We start from the raw sequence: 18760 nt of genomic DNA, 5'->3' as shown, positions 1-18760 counted from the left end.
CAATTTTTTTTAATTTAGACAAATGCTACAAGAGTGAGAAAGCTGACGTTTCTAATTTAAAAATTTGAAAATATTCAATTTGGTAACTTCACATATACTCAGTATACAAGGTCTTTCCTAATTCTTGTATTTTTATTATTCTTACCATAACAATGTGGTATTTTAATGTAATGAATTTTTTCATCATGCCCTAAATAGGGGCTCCCAGATACCTTCAGTTTATCATAGGATGACTAATGTTTTCTATTCATGCCCGGATATTAAGACAGTTGAAAGTACTGGGAGAGAAATCAAGACCACAGGAACATGCTAGTTAATAAACATAGAATTAGCTGGTTTTATTTTTGAGTAAAGCAAATATAATACAGATAGGAACACATGCAGGTAGCCAATAGATGCCCACAGAGCTGCAGAGGATTTTCGACTCCATTTTACATAAAATTATAACTACTGTGGCTACACCGTCCTAATTTTAGTAAATAGCCCGCAGGGATTTATTTTGTGTCACTGGTTACATGGCACGTATTCGGACACTCCAGTCTTTCCTAATTCTTTATCAGGCTTGCTCTGATGTTCTGATCTTCATACTTGATCAAAGTCTCCTACTTTTGCCCCTAACGGTAGAACTCGTTCGTCTGTTTCGTCATATGCTTCAACATTCTTTAGTGAGGTCAGATGAAGCCCAGTTTCCTCGCCGAGGCACTATCCGAGGCAGCTGTTCTGAGCCCGGCAGCGCAGGAGAATAGCAGGAACGGGTCGACTCTGACTTTGAGGAACATATGTCTCTAGAGAGCACTATTATTTCCACCCACGGTTTAGAGATTGCTGGGCGCATATCTGCTGTATAATCTGCTGTGTAACTTGGATGAGGTGCCAACACCTGCCTGTTTCAGTTTTTAAGTTGTTTGGAAGGTAGAATGCCTATGGGAGCCTAATAGGACTGATGCAGTGCGGGGGAGGGGGGGTGTTGTAGCCTCAGCTGTGCACAGAGGCAGCATAAAGACATGGAGCCATTTTTTCCTGCAGAAAACTAGAAAGATTCCCACACTGGAGCTGGCAAGCACAGAAATAGGGACTGGGAAATGGAGCCCAAGTGAGGCTGACCCATGAAAGGAGCCTCTATGGATCATGATGCTGGTGATCCCCCTTCTCTACCCCACCAAGTTTCAGGGCCATGGGCAGATGCAGCATTTGCCTTCCTATAAACAGGGCTGCACCGAGGGTGTGCAGGACCCCAAGCAACTTTTTTTTTTTGAGAATCCCCTGTCTATAACAACAATCTGGCTTAAAACTGCATTACAAAATCCATGGTCCCCGTGTAAGGTAGAGTCATTTATTGATGGAAATTTAGAATAGTGGGTAGAGAAAAAGTATGTATTTATGTGTTTGTTGTCTAATCAATGCACATGGAAGTTACTCATAGTGTCTAGGTACCATATCTATTGGTTTGGATCTTAGATCTCCCACATTTTTTTTTTATTGCTAAATGTGCCCAGTGTGCTATTTCTGGGTAATTTTATATCTCCTAGTGGTGGGAAAACGATGGCACCATTGTTACTATTCACAATGCCCAGTTCTTTAGAACCCATTTATATGGATATTGGTCATCTGATTCCTGTGGTTCCCTAATACTATTTCCTCATTTTTAATCATATCGTTATTTGTTACGTTGATCATGCATCGGGCTACCCGTGAACACTGGCTTCCAAAGATGTTCAACGGTTGTTCCTGTGCTTCATGGATGATAACCACAAATGCAAGAATTACCCATTTTCCAGGCAGTGAAAATGCAAACAAGACTTCATTTTCCAGTTGTCCTGCATTTACTTTTTGGAGTTGATGGTGTGTGGTATGTCTTGGCCTATGGTGCAACTCATAATCACTGCATTTGTGGAATGGGGTCTCTTTCAAAGTGGACTGCATCTCTGCCTTCCAGACCTTGCCACCTGTGGGGAGGACCAACAAGACGCCTGTGGATGGAGTGAAAAAGCAGCCCACTAATGCAAAGTTCTCCCATCTCTGCCCAGCATGCCCCGACACTGGCCAAAGACAGCATGGCATCTCCACATGAGTTGAAGGTAAGAGAGGACATTGAAAGAAAGAGTCATTGATCTTGTGGAGCAACAGTCTGGAAAATTCTGAGGGGGAGACAGAAGTGGTCATCCCTGGAGATCTGCCTTCGCACGGGCCAACAGAGGGTGTGGGTGATGGTCCTGGGTGCCACAGACAGTGGCACAGAAGATAGAGGTCATCTACTACCACTCTGACCATCCTCAGGTGCCATATTCCAAAGGTGCCAGAGGTGGCCCACAGTTGAAACAAAGGGGTGAGAGCTGTCCCAGGGGCCCACAAGCATATTCGCCAGCCCCAGGGCTGGTGACGGTTGGTAGTCCAGAGCCCTAAACTAGAAGGATGTAAATAATCTCTGGTAGATCTAATCCAAAACTTATACAAACCCAATTTCTTCAATGCAGTATTATAAAAAGAAATACATGAGCTGTATAGTTACATACAAACTTTACCCACAATAATCGGGCCTTTACTGATTCAGGAGGAGCTACAGAACCTGGTAGAGGCCCAGTAGTCACGTCACTGTGGGAGCGTCAAATTACCGCTTGCAAAATAGCTGCTATGGACTGGATTGCGTCCCCTCCAAATGTCATATGCTCAATCCCCAACTCTCCAGTGTGGTGGTGTTTGGAGATTGGGCCTTTGGGAGGTAATTAAGGTTCAAGATGTCACAGGAGAGGGCCCTCATGATGGGACTGATGGCCCTTATAAGGAGAGACAGCAGAACGCAAGCGCTCTCTCGCTCTGTCTCCCTCACTCACCGCCACCAAATGAAGACACAGTGAGAGTGGCCAACTGCAAGCCAGGAAGAGAGCCCAACCATGCTAGCGCTTTGATTTTAGGCTTCCAGCTTCCAGAACAGTGAGAAAATTAATTTCTGCTGTGTGAGTCTACGGCATTTTGTTATGGCAGCCCCAGCTACTAGAATAGCTAAATATACTATTCGCTCTCTATTTTGTGTTTGTTTCTACAACACTAGATAAATTTACTTTAGTTGTATTTTAAAGGGACATTTTATATATGAATTATTTTTAATTTTTTAATGTTTATTTCTTTTTGAGAGAGAGGCAGAGGGAGAGCGGGGGAGGGGCAGGGAGAGAGGGAGACCCTGGATCCTAAGCAGGCTCCAGGCTCTGAGCCGTCAGCACAGAGCCCGACGCGGGGCTCGAACTCATGGACCGCGAGATCATGAACTGAGCCGAAGTCGGACACCCAACCAACTGAGCCACCCAGGTGCCCCTATATTAATTTTTAAACTGAAAAAGTATATTGAGATCTTCATCAGTGTGATTCTGTGCAAGTTTTCTTTTAACCTTCCTGTTTCCTTATCTCTAAGTCTTATAGTGGAAACTTATAGGGTATTTATAACGATGAAACCCGTCAATATTTGTAGGGTGCTTAGAGTACTGCCTGCCTGGCACAATATGCTATGTGCTTATTAAATTAAATATAAGTAAAAATGAAGTGCATTCTTAGCATTATTTATATGTACGTTATATTTTTAAATGTTGTCTTTTTACTATAAAAGCCAATTTAGGCCTAATGCCTTCCATGTTTGTTTTTCTCCTTCATGACTATTAATTATTAGAGTATTGCTGATTAATATATTATTTTCAGTAGAAACACCAAAGCCTTTAAACCATAGATTTTCCTTTTCCTCACTCAAAACTCCTAAAATACAGCAAGTATTTATACCAGGACAGAAAAACGTTTTAATTTTTTAAAAATATAATTTATTGTCAAATTGGCTAACATACAGTGTGTGAAGTGTGCTCTTGGTTTTTGGGGTAGATTCCGTGGTTCATCGCTTACATACAACACCCAGTGCTCATCCCAACAAGTGCCCTCCTCAGTGCCCATCACCCATTTTCCCCTCTCCCCCACCCCCCCATCGATCCTCAGTTGGTTCTCTGTATTTAAGAGTCTCTTATGGTTTTTAATTTCGATTTTTCTGGGAACACAAGCTGGTGCAGCCACTCTGGAAAACAGTATGGAGGTTCCTCAAAAAACTAAAAATAGAACTACCCTACGACCCAAAAATTGCACTACTAGGCATTTATCCAAGGGATACAGGAGTGCTGTTTCGAAGGGACTCATGCACCCCTGTGTTTATAGCAGCACTATCAACAATAGCAAAGTATGGAAAGTGCCCAAATATCCATCAATGGATGAATGGATAGAGAAGATGTGGTATATATATACAATGGAGTATTACTCGGCAATCAAAAAAAAATGAAATCTTGCCATTTGCAACTACATGGATGGAACTGGAGGGTATTATGCTAAGTGAAATTAGTCATAGAAGGACAAATATCATAAGACTTCACTCATATGAGGACTTTAAGAGAAAAAAACAGATGAACATAAGTGAAGGGAAACAAAAATAATATAAAAATAGGGAGGGGGACAAAACAGAAGAAACTCATGAATATGGAGAACAAACTGAGGGTTACTGGAGGGGTTGTGGGAGGGGAGATGGGCTAAATGGGTAAGGGGCACTAAAGAATCTCCTCCTGAAATCACTGTTGCACTATATGCTAACTAATTTGGATGTAAATTTTTTAAAAAATTAAAAATAAAATAAAAAAAAGAACATAGCACTCAATAAATAGTAGCTATTAAAAAAAAGAAATAACAACTAAAAAACAAATACAAACATGGATAATATTTTGAACAGGTCTTTCAAAAAGAGAATACTCAAATGGCTAATAAATATTTTTTTATTAAAAAAAAAACAAAAACCAAAAAAACCAAAACAAAAAAAAATTTAGATTTTTCTACACAGCTAATGTTTATTTTATTTCTCCTCTCATCAAAGCATACTATTATCATTAGCCACTGATGTTAGAACATTTGAACAAGTCAATATTTTTATTTGGAAGGCAACATTTTCAAATAGAAAAAACATTGTAAGGTGTCATCCCCTGAATAATGATTTCTTTATCATATATAAATAATTATTGTCTTTGCACACAGTGACTAGAAGGCAGTTACCTCCATTTTCTTCAAACTAGACAGGTTTGTGCTTGTTTTATTATTTTTGCTTTTCTTTCAGAAATAGCACATTTAAAACATTAGGAATATTATCTTGATTTCTCATGTTTTTTGAATCCTTAGAGACTCTACTCCCACTTATATATCATTTAGTGTTCTTTTTGTACTAACATACCATTACATTTGAAAAACATCACTGTCTTTCTATTAAATAATTAGGTACAGGGGCGCCTGGGTGGCGCAGTCGGTTGAGCGTCCGACTTCAGCCAGGTCACGATCTCGCGGTCCGTGAGTTCGAGCCCCGAGTCAGGCTCTGGGCTGATGGCTCAGAGCCTGGAGCCTGTTTCCGATTCTGTGTCTCCCTCTCTCTCTGCCCCTCCCCCATTCATGCTCTGTCTCTCTCTGTCCCAAAAATAAATAAACGTTGAAAAAAAAATTTTTTTTAATAAAAAAAAAATAATAATTAGGTACATAAACTTTTCTTGATCAACGTTCCCTCCGTGGGACCTGGGTTATATTCAGAATATATCAGGGTTGTCTTCAACATGTCCATTTCACTTCTCAAGAAATATGTGGATTCTGAAAGCAAAGTGCTTCTAGAAGGCTGGAGATCCTGTTTAGGACTTACGAATTTCACCCGGATTTCCCATTCCCTGTCTTTTAATTCATGGGCTTTCATTCAGGGAAGAAACAACGGATCATCTTCAGTAGCAGAATTTCATCAAATGCTTGGGCAAAATGGAGGTTTTGGTCATCCTTTTTGTCCAGAAAAGAAAAGAAAAGAAAAGAAAAAGAAAAAGATAAAGAAAAAGAAAAGGAAAAGAAAAGAAAATAGCGAACTATGAACCAGGGCAGGGAGAGCCTCTGTTCAACACAGAGGTGCCTGTCACTGCCCTGAGTGAGCTTCGGGGAACAAGACCATCATACAATGAATTTATCCACCAGGGGATGGTATTTATCCACCCTGTATGTCCACAGAGGTCCAGAGTTCCACTGCTCCACTGCTGGGTTACCCACATCACAGAAACAAACCTCCCTCTGTTGGACCCTCACTCAACTCGCCCAAAGAAAGCAACCTGTTTCCTGCCCTTAACCGGACTAGGGTTCTAACCAGTTCACTAGGTGAAGTATCAAACCAGAAATGGGGAATTAAGGAGTTTAATCATCTTTTTTTTTTTTTTACTTTTATTTTTATTTATTTATTTATTTATTTATTTATTTTTTCCTTTTTTTTAATATATGAAATTTATTGTCAAATTGGTTTCCATACAACACCGAGTGCTCATCCCAAAAGATGCCCTCCTCAATACCCATCACCTCCCCTCCCCTCCCTCCCACCCCCCATCAACCCTCAGTTTGTTCTCAGTTTTTAAATTTTTTTTTCAACGTTTTATTTATTTTTGGGACAGAGAGAGACAGAGCATGAACGGGGGAGGGGCAGAGAGAGAGGGAGACACAGAATCGGAAACAGGCTCCAGGCTCCGAGCCGTCAGCCCAGAGCCCGACGCGGGGCTCAAACTCCCGGACCGCGAGATCGTGACCTGGCTGAAGTCGGACGCTTAACCGGCTGCGCCACCCAGGCGCCCCTGTCCTCAGTTTTTAAGAGGTTAGAGTGGGAGAGAGCCAAAGCATAAGAGACTCTTAAAAACGGAGTTTAATCATCTTTAAGTCGAAAGCCTTGCAGACAGCCTCATGTCATTAAAAACAAAACAAAACAAAAAGGTCTGAATCCTGTGGATCCAACCTCAGTAATAACCAGCGGCTGGGACAGATGGCAGAAGACAGTCTTCCCTCTGCGTTCCAGATGGAGATTAATCTTACCTCTGTTAGCATGCACTCCGCCTTAGCTGAATCGTTCAATCCCCAAACAGTTATTAATTCAAAAGAGACAAGGATTCCTAACTCTCTGTTTGAATAAAGAATCCAGCAAGACTGGGGATTTTACTTTATCTTTTGAATAATGGGAAAAAAGAAAATTTCAAGGCTCTTCCATAAAAATAAGGCTCACATGTATTTATATCTCTGGCAAAGCAGATATATGAATTTAAGCATTACAGCCAGGGCTAATATTATTAAAACAACCAATCAAAAGCCCATACTTTAAGGGAATATGTTCCAAACCATAGGATGACTTTTACATAACGCAGTTCTGCGACTCTTTGTAGGAGAGATTGGGAGAAATGCATTCCAATCAGGCTAGCATACAGTCAAGCAGCTGACACAGGCTTTCCCCTACTGAAAGTCCCACTCAGAGAGAAAGGTCTTGCTAAGTGAAGGTAATTTACAATAGGGGACAGTCTGCCATGCTGCTCCGAGAAAACAGTTATTTACTGTAAGGAAAAAAAAATTCAAATCAAGACAATGGAACTATTCATCACGGAAAATTTATTTTTTAAAAAAGCCCTGTGTTGTATTTAGGTTTCAGGAAAACTAGGAATCACCAAGATTTATCCTCGGAAAGAGGAACATGTGAAATTGCTTATTCTCGTTATCAGGAGTGCATTACACTGATTTTGAGAGTTACTGTAATTTTCACAATAACCATTGTTCTATTTCTTTAATTATTCAAAACAAGATTCGTCAAAGTATAAAATTAAATTCATCATAAAAAGGTACTAATCTATATTTCAGAATAGATAGACCAATATAGTGAAATGTTTAAATGCAGAAACAGATCTAACATCATATGGAAACTTGATTTAGGATGAATTTGATGTCTTAACTCAGTAGAAAAAGAAAGGTGTATTTAAAAAAATTTTTTTACATTTATTCGTTTTTGAGAGACAGAGAGAGACAGTGCACAAGTGGGGGAGGGGCAGAGAGAGAGGGAGACACAGAATTCGAAGCAGGCTCCAGGCTCTAAAGTGTCAGCACAGAGCCCCACGCGGGGCTCGAACCCACGAACCGTGAGATCATGACCTGAGGCGAAGTCAGTCACTCAACCGACTGAGCCACCCAGGCACCCCAAGACTAGGTGTATTTTATAAAAATGAGGCCAGCATAAATGCATATTGTTCTGGAAGAAAAAAAAGATAACTGCATACATCATTTACATAAGTAAAATCCAGGTAGAAGAAGTATCTACCATTTAAATATGCATATATCATTTTATTGTTTTTTTGTGAAAGCATACATATATCTGATAAGAATTGAGAATAACAATTGAATAAACTGGAACAATACTAGAAAACCAAAAATTCTAAAGAAAAATATTTGATTAGCTTTGAAATTACATATGGCAAAGTCACTATAAATGTACGCTAGAGAGAATATATTCGCAACCAATATAATAGATAAAAAATTAATATCTAACATAAAACTAAACTAAACTAAAGGAGGCAAGCACTCAAACAAGAGATTGGATAAGCCAACAAATAGGCAATTACAGAGGAAAAGTTCCTTATAGCCAATAGCAATATGAAAAGAAGTTCAATCTCATACGTGTTCAAAGATGTGCAAATAAAAACTATAAGTTGATTTGCATTAATCAGCCTGGCAAAATTTGAAGCATTCAGAGTTAAAAAGATTTTGGTAAAGCGAACTTACACATCAGTGACAGAAGTGTCAGTTTCAACAATTAGATAGTAATCTGGCAGTATATGATCACATTTAAATACATTTAATATTTAACCTAGAAATCTTACTTTTATGATCTATGTCCTATAAAAAAGATATATATATATATATTAAATTATAAAATCATATATACACAGGAGTGCCTGGGTGGCCCAGTTGGTTAAGCATCGGGCTCTTGAATTCAGCTCAGGTCATGATCTCATGGTTCAGGAGTTTGAGCCCTGGGTTAGGCTCTGTGCTGACAGCTCAGAGCCTGGAGCCTGCTTTGGATTCTCTCTCCCTCCATCTCTGCCTCTCCCTTGCTCATGTTCTCCCTTTCAACCTCTCTCTCTTTCTCTTAAAATAAGTAAGTGAGTAAATAAATAAATAAAACTTTAAAAAAACAAAAAACATATATACACATATAAGCACATAGTAATGTACATAAAAATACTTTCATTGTAGACAATAACTACAGAAATAATAAAGGAAGTTGTTTCTGGTTTGAAAATTGTCTTGAATATATAGTATGACAATAGTTACAGAATTTTAGGCAGAATTGATAGAGCAAATGCATCCATAGAGGCTTATTCTGAAAAAAAAAATTTTTTTTAATTCCAAGACAGAAAGTAGCTCTATATAATAGCTTTTATTAGCCTGTTTACCAACGTGAAAGAGAAAACTAGGTTCTAAACACAACTGACCATCTTCTGTTATTCACTCCCAGAGATTTGAGGTAGTAATATGGCATCTGGAAATTACCTGGAACCTTTACATGTGTCGAGCTTTAGTATTAATTACGTATTAAAAATTTAAACCAGGGGCGCCTGGGTGGCTTGGTCGGTTAAGCGTCCGACTTCGCACGTCTGTGAGTTCGAGCCCCGCGTCAGGCTCTGTGCTGACAGCTCAGAGCCTGGAGCCTGTTTCAGATTCTGTGTCTACCTCTCTGCTCCTCCCCTGTTCATGCTCTGTCTCTCTCTGTCTCAAAAATAAATAAACGCTAAAAAAAAAAAAAAATTAAAAAAAAATTAAACCAGCATATTAAAATATCAAAGAAAATTATCACATTGTATTAACCAATGTATATGTCCCTTTCTATAAGCAATTATTAGAGGATGAGGGGTTTTTCCTTCTTTTAAACAGGCAAGTGAACTTTGATCTCTTATGGTTCTATCTCCCTCTAGTGGTAGAAATGCATTTCAAATATTTGCACAATAAGTAAGGCCATCGTCCCACCATGAAATATCAGAAGTGTTGCATACATAGGAATTACTGCGGCTGTTACTGTGTACGTGTCATCAGGGAGGAAATAATATTTTCTGCTGTGTGACAACTTTATTTAAATTTTACTTTATTTGAATTAGTAGCGTCAAGTTTTAAAATGGTAACAAGATCCTTTTCTATAAAGTCTAAAATTCTAATATAAAAACATATTCTCAGGTCGGTCTCAACCTAAATTGTAGAGCTGAGGTTATTCACACTTACATATAGCTCTCAGACTTTCTTAAAAATAAAAAGCTTTCAGTATAAAATGTAGATACCTTTGTAATGACTCTCTTTCATTTACTAAGTGAATCTGAGCCTTCATTTCTTTATCTGTATCTCCAATCCTTCCTGCATTGATGCCCAGGATCTCAACACCTCCCACAACTTTGTCAGGAAGATAGGAAAGGTGTTTAATGTCTTTGTCTTATGATGAAGGAAATGTGGTGTCAAAAGATCTTCTAGTTTATCCAAACTCAGTAAACAAATGTCAGAGGTGGAAATGTTATCATAGATTTCCTGATTCCAAATTCAGTGCTTTTTATAAGACCTCCCCTCACTTGCAATTATAATAATGAAGGGAGCTAATATTTGCACAAAGGCTTAAGTCCAATAGGAATATGTCATTATAAAATTGCATACTAAAGAGAACAATGAGGTTTCTGAATGTGAGAAAGTAATGGGGAGATAAGAGAAGAATACTTCATGAAACTATATACATCAGGGGCACCTGGGTGGCTCAGTCGGTTAAGCGTCCGACTTGGGCTCAGCTCATGATCTCACTGTCCGTGAGTTCGAGCCCTGCGTCGGGCTGTGTGCTGACAGCTCAGAGCCTGGAGCCTGCTTCGGATTCTGTGTCTCCCTCTCTCTGACCCTCCCCCGTTCATGCTCTGTCTTTCTCTGTCTCAAAAATAAATAAATGTTAAAAAACATTTTTTTAAATAAAAGAAAAGTATATACATCAGGCTGAATTGAACTGCCCATCAAAATGAAAAATATCCAGAAATCTGGGAGGCTTTATATACATACAATCTGTACAAATATATATTATTCTACCTCCCCACACTTTTTCTACACCTTCTTCTTAAAACACCATGGGAGTGAATTACTGTCAAGTTAAGATTTCTGCCATGGATTAGAAGAGCGACAAGGAGATGCTACATAGTCCAACAAACATTTGGTTATAATGGCAAAAAGAGAGAAAGAAACAGGCTGAGTGTATAGATTTGTTGGTTGTATTTATAAGGCACCAGCTGTATGGAGTGTGCACGTGGGGCTGGAGGGTAGCTGTGAAGACCAGCTCGGGTTCTTTCTCTTTAAAAGTTCTTATTTCTCCTGTTCCTATGCTTCCCTTTCCTGTTTCATTCTGTTCCCATCAAAGCAGTTGTGGCCTGGGTAAAACAGTGAGACAACGGGAAAGGAAGAGAGACAAAGCTGGGTCACGCCTTCCGTGATCCCGTCAAGGTTCTCCAACATCTGAACAAGTAGCCCCAAGCCCATCTGAAGGCCCACTGTACTTAGGAACCTGCCATACAGATTTGTAAAAAAAAAAAAAGCATATTCAGAACATATACTCTCCGTGGAAGAGTAACTGAATTGTAACCTCATTTTCTCTTAACTTCTGCCACTGCCCCCCCCCCCCACCTCATGCCCTCCTTTAAACCCTAATGAGAAGCAAAACCCAAAGATCTCATCTCAAGCTCGGTCTTCCCTCTCAGACGGTACTGAACACAGAGAGCGACTAGAATTCCTCGTGCTTCTCATAATTCAACCAGACTCACTCAAAATTAATCACAGACTCTTACTTTAGAATAAATAGGAGGCCTGAAGGGGAGTGCGGAAACTTAAACTTTCTTCCTTCTTATCACGGGGAATAAGTAAGTACAAACTGGTCCATATCTATTTTCCTGCCTCTGGACAGGTTCCATTATGTCGGAACAAGTTACTTCCCAACCGGAAGTCAATACCTTAGTCAATTACCTAACTCAATTACCTTAACTGTGTTTCACAGGTGAGCCAGCTCTGAGCATGTTCTCCAGCCCAGAAGAGCTTTTGGGTTGTTCTGAAAAAAACAAAACAAAACAAAACATTAGTTTTGGTGTCAGGAAATAAGATGGCAGGGCCAGCTGTCACTGACTTGTATGATCATCCGTCTTTCAGGATCTTAAGGCCCTTTCCTGCAAATTAAGCGAGTTAAACTGAAGAATAGCAAAGGTTTCTTCTAGAACTGGTAGACTGACTCTACAGTCTAATCAAGAGCTGGAAATTAATCCTTAGCCTTTCGTTCAAAAGTCCCTAGTACTAGAATGACTCAATTCTCTGGGCAATCTCTGCAGAAGAACCTGCTGTAAAAATAACTGAAACAAGTTGATGTAAGTTCTTCTGAGAAAGGATCCCTCCTTTCCTTTAGTTTAACATTCTGTCAGCAGAGTTAATTTTTTGCCTTACAAGTGCCAAAAGGATAGACTCAACTCCAGGGACATCTCTACCTGCATCTGGAGAATAACCATTATCATTGCTGGTTTCCTTCTTTCTTTTTTTTTTTTTTTTCACATTAAAAAAAGCTTATTTATTTATTTTCAGAGAGAGAGAGAGAGAGAGAGAGGAGGAGAGAGAATCCCAGGCAGGCTCTGCATTGTCAGCACAGAACCTGACTCTTGATCTCACAAACAGTGGTATCATGACCTGAGCTGAAACCAAGAGCCAAACACTTAACCGACGGAGCCACACATGTGCTCACCTTCTTTCTCAGTAAACTTTAATTTAAATTTTAAGATGTCCTGATACTCACAGATGTTTGGGTGCTTTTAGCTTTTTTCAACATACAGCTTGAGTTTTTTCTTCATGATTTCCTCTAGAAGCCCTCTCTGAAGGAGGGGTTGCCCTTGGGATGGAACACTGTCCTCAGTTTGGCAATAAGATCCGTTAAGTCTGTTCTGCTCAGCGTTGAGCCCGCTTTGTTCCTAAAACCTGTCCTCACCCCTCGCTACTGCCCTTCCAGGGATCTTGGATCCTTTTGGAGAGAGGTTTTCCTAAGATCCTGATGTAGGAAGCAGGCAAGCAAATAAATGATTCCCCGGCTGTGCTTCTCGGGTTTTTCACATTAGTGTCATGCCCCCATTCTCTCTGTGCCCGCCTCTCCTTAGAAAAGTCTTCCGAGGGAATATCCAGAGTCCCAAGTTTTCCAAATGATTCATTTCTTTGCAAAAGCAACAAGAAGTTCCTCCTCCTTCGGGAAGTCTGGGGCAATCCAGTTGCGTAAATCCCTAACTGAGGGTCTCTTGGGGGATTTTCTAAAACTGAGGAGGAATGGGGTGCCTCCAACTACTCCTAAAGTCCTTGGCTGGGAGGTCAACCGGAGGCTCTTCTAGTCCCCACTCCATACCTCTGTCCAGGAAGCACCACCCCTTGTGGAGCTATAAGCAGCAAGTGTAAGGGGGTTTCAGAGCATCTTCCTGGCAGAAGGAGCACTTTCACCCACATCTCACTCTGCTATGGCTCCAGATCCCAAGGCTGTCCCTGGGTGGTTGAGTAACAGACTCCCAAGAGAGAAAGTGCCACCACTCACTCCTTCCAGACCCCCTTGGGAAGGCTTTGTTTCTTACACTGTTTGCTAGACATTTATTAGGCATTCTCTCTGCATCTTCATATAGCTAAATTATTTAAAGACAACCAACAAAATTTAAAAGGATTGAATCCGGGGCACCTGGGTGGTTCAGTTGGTTACGTGTCCGACTTGGGTTCAGGTCACGATCGCAGATTGTGAGTTTGAGCCCCGCGTCGAGCTCTGCGCTGACAGCTCAGAGCCTGGAGCCTGCTTCGGATTCTGTGTCTCCCCCTCTCTCCCTGCCTCTCCCCTGCTCATGCTCTCTCTCTCTCTCTCTCTCAAAAATAAATATTTAAGAAATAAATAAATAAATAATAAAAACAAATAAAAAATAAAAGGATTGGATCCATTTTGTCACTTCCTGCTTTAGCTAATTGAAGCATTGCTTCTTTGAAGAATTATATTTATTGAGCTTTTTTCTAATGCTGGATTTTCTTATCAGATTAATAGAGAAAATAAAAAATAGCTACCGGTTGACGGGTTGTCTACCTATTTTAACATTCAACAGTTATCTTCAGTCAAATAAAAAGGATGAAATTTTGTCTTAAGTTTCATTTTAGAGAAGTTGAACTTAACGAATACAAGTTCTTAATAAAGTTTCAGAACTTTTCCTTCTGTTCTTTTCAACAGATACTCACTCAGCAATGTGTTAGGCTGGTGCTGTATCATGAGTCCGGGAGTATGGAAACTAAACACACTCGGTGCTACATACGTATTTTATAATCAAACAATGAATTCGGCACTAGCACCTAAATTGTCTTTGGAATGAAGCATGGGATAAAAAGTACATTCATTAAAAGTTAAAGAGGATCAAAATTAGAAAGGCATTTCAGTATAGGGGGAGGGGCCGAGATGGCCGAGCAGCATGGAAGGTTTTTTTTTTGTCTCTCTCATCCCTGAAATGCAGCCAGATCAACACCAAGCCATCTTGCACACCTAGAAAACTGAGGTGAAGATTAACACAACAATCTGCACAACTTCAACCACAGAACTCAGCAGGTAGGTGGCATGGAGAGGTGAACTGGGGGAGAGAGAAGCCACAGGGTAGGGAGCTGTTTTTGCTTGTGGGGAGAGGATGGAGACAGGGGGGAGGGTACAGGAAAAGCACCCCCCCTGAAAGCAACTGGAGAGAAAGAGAAAGAGTGGAAACACCCACAATGGATTGAACAAGAAAGGGAGAAATGAGAAAAGAGAGTACCTAAATACCATTTAGAGTACCATTAAGACTCTATAAACTGGGGAGCACAGAGTCTGAAACTCTGCAGCTTGATACTAGGTGGAGCTCTGGTGGGGAGGGCGAATCCCCAGGAGCAGACAGTGAGGTCTGAGGGGTCCTCGGGCCACATGGGGAGACGCAGTTCCCCTGCTGGGAGGACATTTGGTAGAGGCTGTGTGGCATCCCTACAGGCAAAAGTCCCAGCAGAACCTGGAGAACAACCACGTTCACTGGTGTTGGAACAAGGACATTAAGGATGAAGCCTGGTGCCAGATATGTGTTGTGATTTACCATAATTCCTGAAATGCTGCTGCTACACCATTGTGTGAATTTTTTCCGGGGTGAGCTGGCACCCAGCCGCAGTCTCTGGGCATCTGCAGCAGCCCAGTTGTGTGAATGTTCCTAGGGGAGGCGCGGGCATGCAGCCATTGCTGGATGAGACCCTCCCCCAGAGGGTCTGAGCATGTCAAAGCCACAAGGCCTCAGAAGTAAGGAGTTGGGAAAGACAGTCCCATCTGAGATAAAACTCGGGAGGGAGGTGCCACTTGGCAGGCTGATGGCTTGGTCACAGACAGTGTAGAAGCATGGAGTGGATGGAAGCCAGAGACAAAGGAGGGGTGGCTTGACTGCTGGTGGGCGAGAGCACAGAGTTCTGATACTAGAGACTGAGTAGCTGGGTAACACCATTTTCACCTCTCCTGCGCATGCGCATACATGTGTCATACTGATCCACCCCAGTAAACTAAGCAGCGTCATCTAGTGGAGAATGGGGCCATTACACCAAGCCCCATTCAACTGGGGCAACGGTGCTCTAGAGGAACACTACAAGTCTCTGCCTGCTTAGTTACAGGCTATAAAGGGCCTCATAGTTTGACTTCTAGGGGAAACTGGATGTAATTTCAATCGTATTTCATTCTGTTAGCTGGTCCACCTATTCAATTTTTTTTCTTTTTCTTTTCTTTCCTTATTCTTGAATACAGAGAAAATTTTGTTTTTGTTTTCCAATTTTATAAAAACGTTTTTATTTAATTTTTTCTATTATATTTTTTACTTTAAAAATTTTTTTTAAATTCTATTTTACTTCCTTCATTTTATTGTATTGTATTCATTTTTTTTAATTTTCAAAGGTTTTCCTTTTTTTTTTCCTTTTTATTCTTTTTTCTTTTCCTCTTTTCTGTATTCTATCAAGCTTTTGTCAACAACCAGAACAAAATACACCTAGGATCTGGCATCCTTTATTTGATTTTTTTGTGTGTTGTTTTAAATTTTTATTTATTTATTTATTAATTATTTATTTATTTATCACTTAATTCTTTGTCTTCCTTCAAAATGATGAAACAAAGGAATTCACCCTAAAAGAAACAACAGGAAGAAAGGACAGCCAGGGACTTAATCAACACAGATACAAGCAAGATGTCTGAACCAGAATTTAGAACCACGATAATAATACTAGTTGGGGGTTGAAAAAAGCATAGAATCCCTTTCTGAAGAGATAAGAGATGTAAAATCTAGTCAGGATGAAATTTAAAATGCTATAACTGAGATGCAATCTCGAATGGCTGACACAGTGCAAGGATGGAAGAAGCAGAGCAGTGAATGAGTGATATAGAGGACAAACTTATGGAGAATAATGAAGGAGAAAAAAAGAGGGAAACTAAGGCGAAAGAGCACAATATAATAATTAGAGATCTCAGTGACTCATTAAAAAGGAATAACATCTGAATCATAAGGGTCCCAGAAGATGAAGAGAGGGAAAAAGGGGTAGAAGGTTTATGTGAGCAAATCATACAGAAAATTTTCCTAACCTGTGGAAAGACACAGACCTCAAAATCCAGGAAGCACAGAGAACTCCCATTAGATTAAACAAAAACCAACCATCAACAAGGCATATCATAGTCAAATTCACAAAATCCTCAGACAAGGAAAGAATCATGAAAGCAGCAAGGGAGAAAAGGTCCTTAATCTACAAGGGCAGACAGATCAAGTTCACAGCAGACCTATCCACAGAAACTTGGCAGGCCAGAAAGGAGTGGCACAATATATTCAATGTGCTGGATTGGAAAAATATGCAGCCAAGAATTCTTTATCCAGCAAGGCTGTCATTCAAAATAGAAGGAGAGATAAAAAGTTTCCCAGACAAAAACTGAAGGAGTTCGTGAACACTAAGCCAGTCTTGCAAGAAATTTTAAGGGGGGCTCTCTATGGAGAGAAAAGACAAAAAATCCCAAAACAAAACAAACAAAGAAACAAAACCAAAAAAGGCTAGAAAGAACCAGAGAACACCACCAGAAACTTCAACTCTACAAGCAACACAATAGCAATAAATTCATATCTTTCAGTACTAACTCTAAATGTCAGTGGAGTAAATGCTCCATTCAAAAGACATAGGGTAACAGAATGGATAAGAAAACAAGATCCATCTATATGCTGTTTACAAGAGACCTATTTTAGACCTAAAAATACCTTCAGACTGAAAGTAAGGGGATGGAGAACCATCTATCATGGTAATGGCCACCAAAAGAAAGCTGGAGTAGCCATACTTATATCAGACAATCAGATTTTAAAATAAAGACTGCAACAGAGATGAAAAAGGGCATTATATCATACTTAAGGGGTCTGTCCACCAAGAAGATCTAACAATTGTAAATATTTATGCTCCAAACATGAAAGCACCCAAATGTATAAATCAATTAATCACAAACGTAAAAAAACTAATTGAAAATAATACCATAATAGTAGGGGACTTCAATACCCCAATTACAGCAATGGACAGATCATCTAAGCAGAAAATCAACAAGGAAACAATGGCTTTGAATGACACACTGGATAGGATGGACGTAACAGATATATTTAAAACACTTAATCCTAAAGCAGCAGAATACACGTTCTTCTCAAGTGCACATGGAACATTCTCCGGAATAGATCACATACTGGGATACAAATCAGCCCCTCAACAAGTACAAAATGATTAAGATCATACCGTACATATTTACAGGCTACAATGCTATGAAACTCAAAATCAACCACAAGAAAAACTTTGGAAAAACAACAAATACTTGGACACTAAAGAGCATCCTACTAAAGAATGAATGGGCTAGCCAAGAAGTTAAAAAGGAAATTAAAAAGTACATGGAAGCCAATAAAAATGTCAACACCACAGCCCAAAACCTCTTGGACGCAGCAAAGGCAGTCATAAGACGGAAGTATATAGCAATCCAGGCCTTCCTCAAGAAGGGAGAAAGGTCTCAGATACACCACCTAACCTTATGCCTCAAGGAGCTGGAAAAAGAAAGCAAATAAAATCCCAAAGCAGCAGAAGACAGGAAATAATAAAGATTAGAGCAGAAATTAATACTATTGAAACAAAAAAACAACCCACAAAAAAGCAAAAACAAAACAAAACAAACAGTAGAACATATCAGTGAAACCAGGAGCTGGTTCTTTGAAAGAATTAACAAATTGATAAACCGCTAGCCAGTTTGATCAAAAATGAAAAGGAAAAGACCCAAATAAATAGAATCAAGAATGAAACAGGAAAGATCACAACCAACACCGCTGAAATATAAACAATAATAAGAGAATATTATGAGCAATTACATGCCAATAAATTGGGCAATCTGGAAGAAATGGACAAATTCTTAGAAACATACAAATGATCAAAACTGAAACAAGGAGAAATAGAAAACTTGAACAGACCAATAACCAGTAAAGAAATGTTATTAGGAATAAAAAATCTCCCAAAAAACAAAAGTCCAGGGCTGGATGGCTTTCCAGGAGAATTGTACCAAACACTTAAAGAAGACTTAACACCTATTCTTTTGAAGCTGTTCCAAAAAAGAGAAATGAAAGGAAAACTTCCAAACTCGTTCCATGAAGCCAGCATTACCTTGATTCCAAAACCAGACAAAGACCCCACTAAAAAGAACTACAGACCAATTTCTCTGATGAACATGGGTGCAAAAATCCTCAACAAGATACCAGCCAACTGGATCCAACAATACATTAAAAGAGTTACTCACCACGACCAAGTGGGATTTATATCTGGGATGCAGGGT

General features: G+C 39.7%; 1 protein-coding gene across 3 annotated transcripts in view; it reads left to right on the top strand.

Moving 5' to 3' along the window:
• CD55 (CD55 molecule (Cromer blood group)) overlaps positions 1-14294 on the top strand; it is a 57995-nt gene extending 43701 nt beyond the window's left edge. The window contains exons 9-10 of one of the 3 annotated variants that reach the window (XR_003965792.2): positions 1937-2078; positions 14120-14294. Coding sequence is in view for 1 of the 3 variants with exons in the window: in XM_030301883.2 (XP_030157743.1) it covers positions 1937-2001 (65 nt within the window). In the remaining 2 variants the exon portion in view is untranslated. Of the gene's footprint in view, positions 1-1936; positions 2864-14119 lie in introns of those variants that run through there. The other 2 variants (XR_003965791.2, XM_030301883.2) reach the window with 2 other exon arrangements.
• The last annotated feature ends 4466 nt before the right edge of the window (positions 14295-18760 follow it).

The sequence above is a fragment of the Lynx canadensis genome, chromosome F1 (genome assembly GCF_007474595.2).
Source record: "Lynx canadensis isolate LIC74 chromosome F1, mLynCan4.pri.v2, whole genome shotgun sequence".
Taxonomy (NCBI): Eukaryota; Metazoa; Chordata; class Mammalia; order Carnivora; family Felidae; genus Lynx; species Lynx canadensis.
The sequence above is the reverse complement of the archived record's forward strand: the minus strand, read 5'-3'. Positions and strand labels throughout refer to the sequence as shown.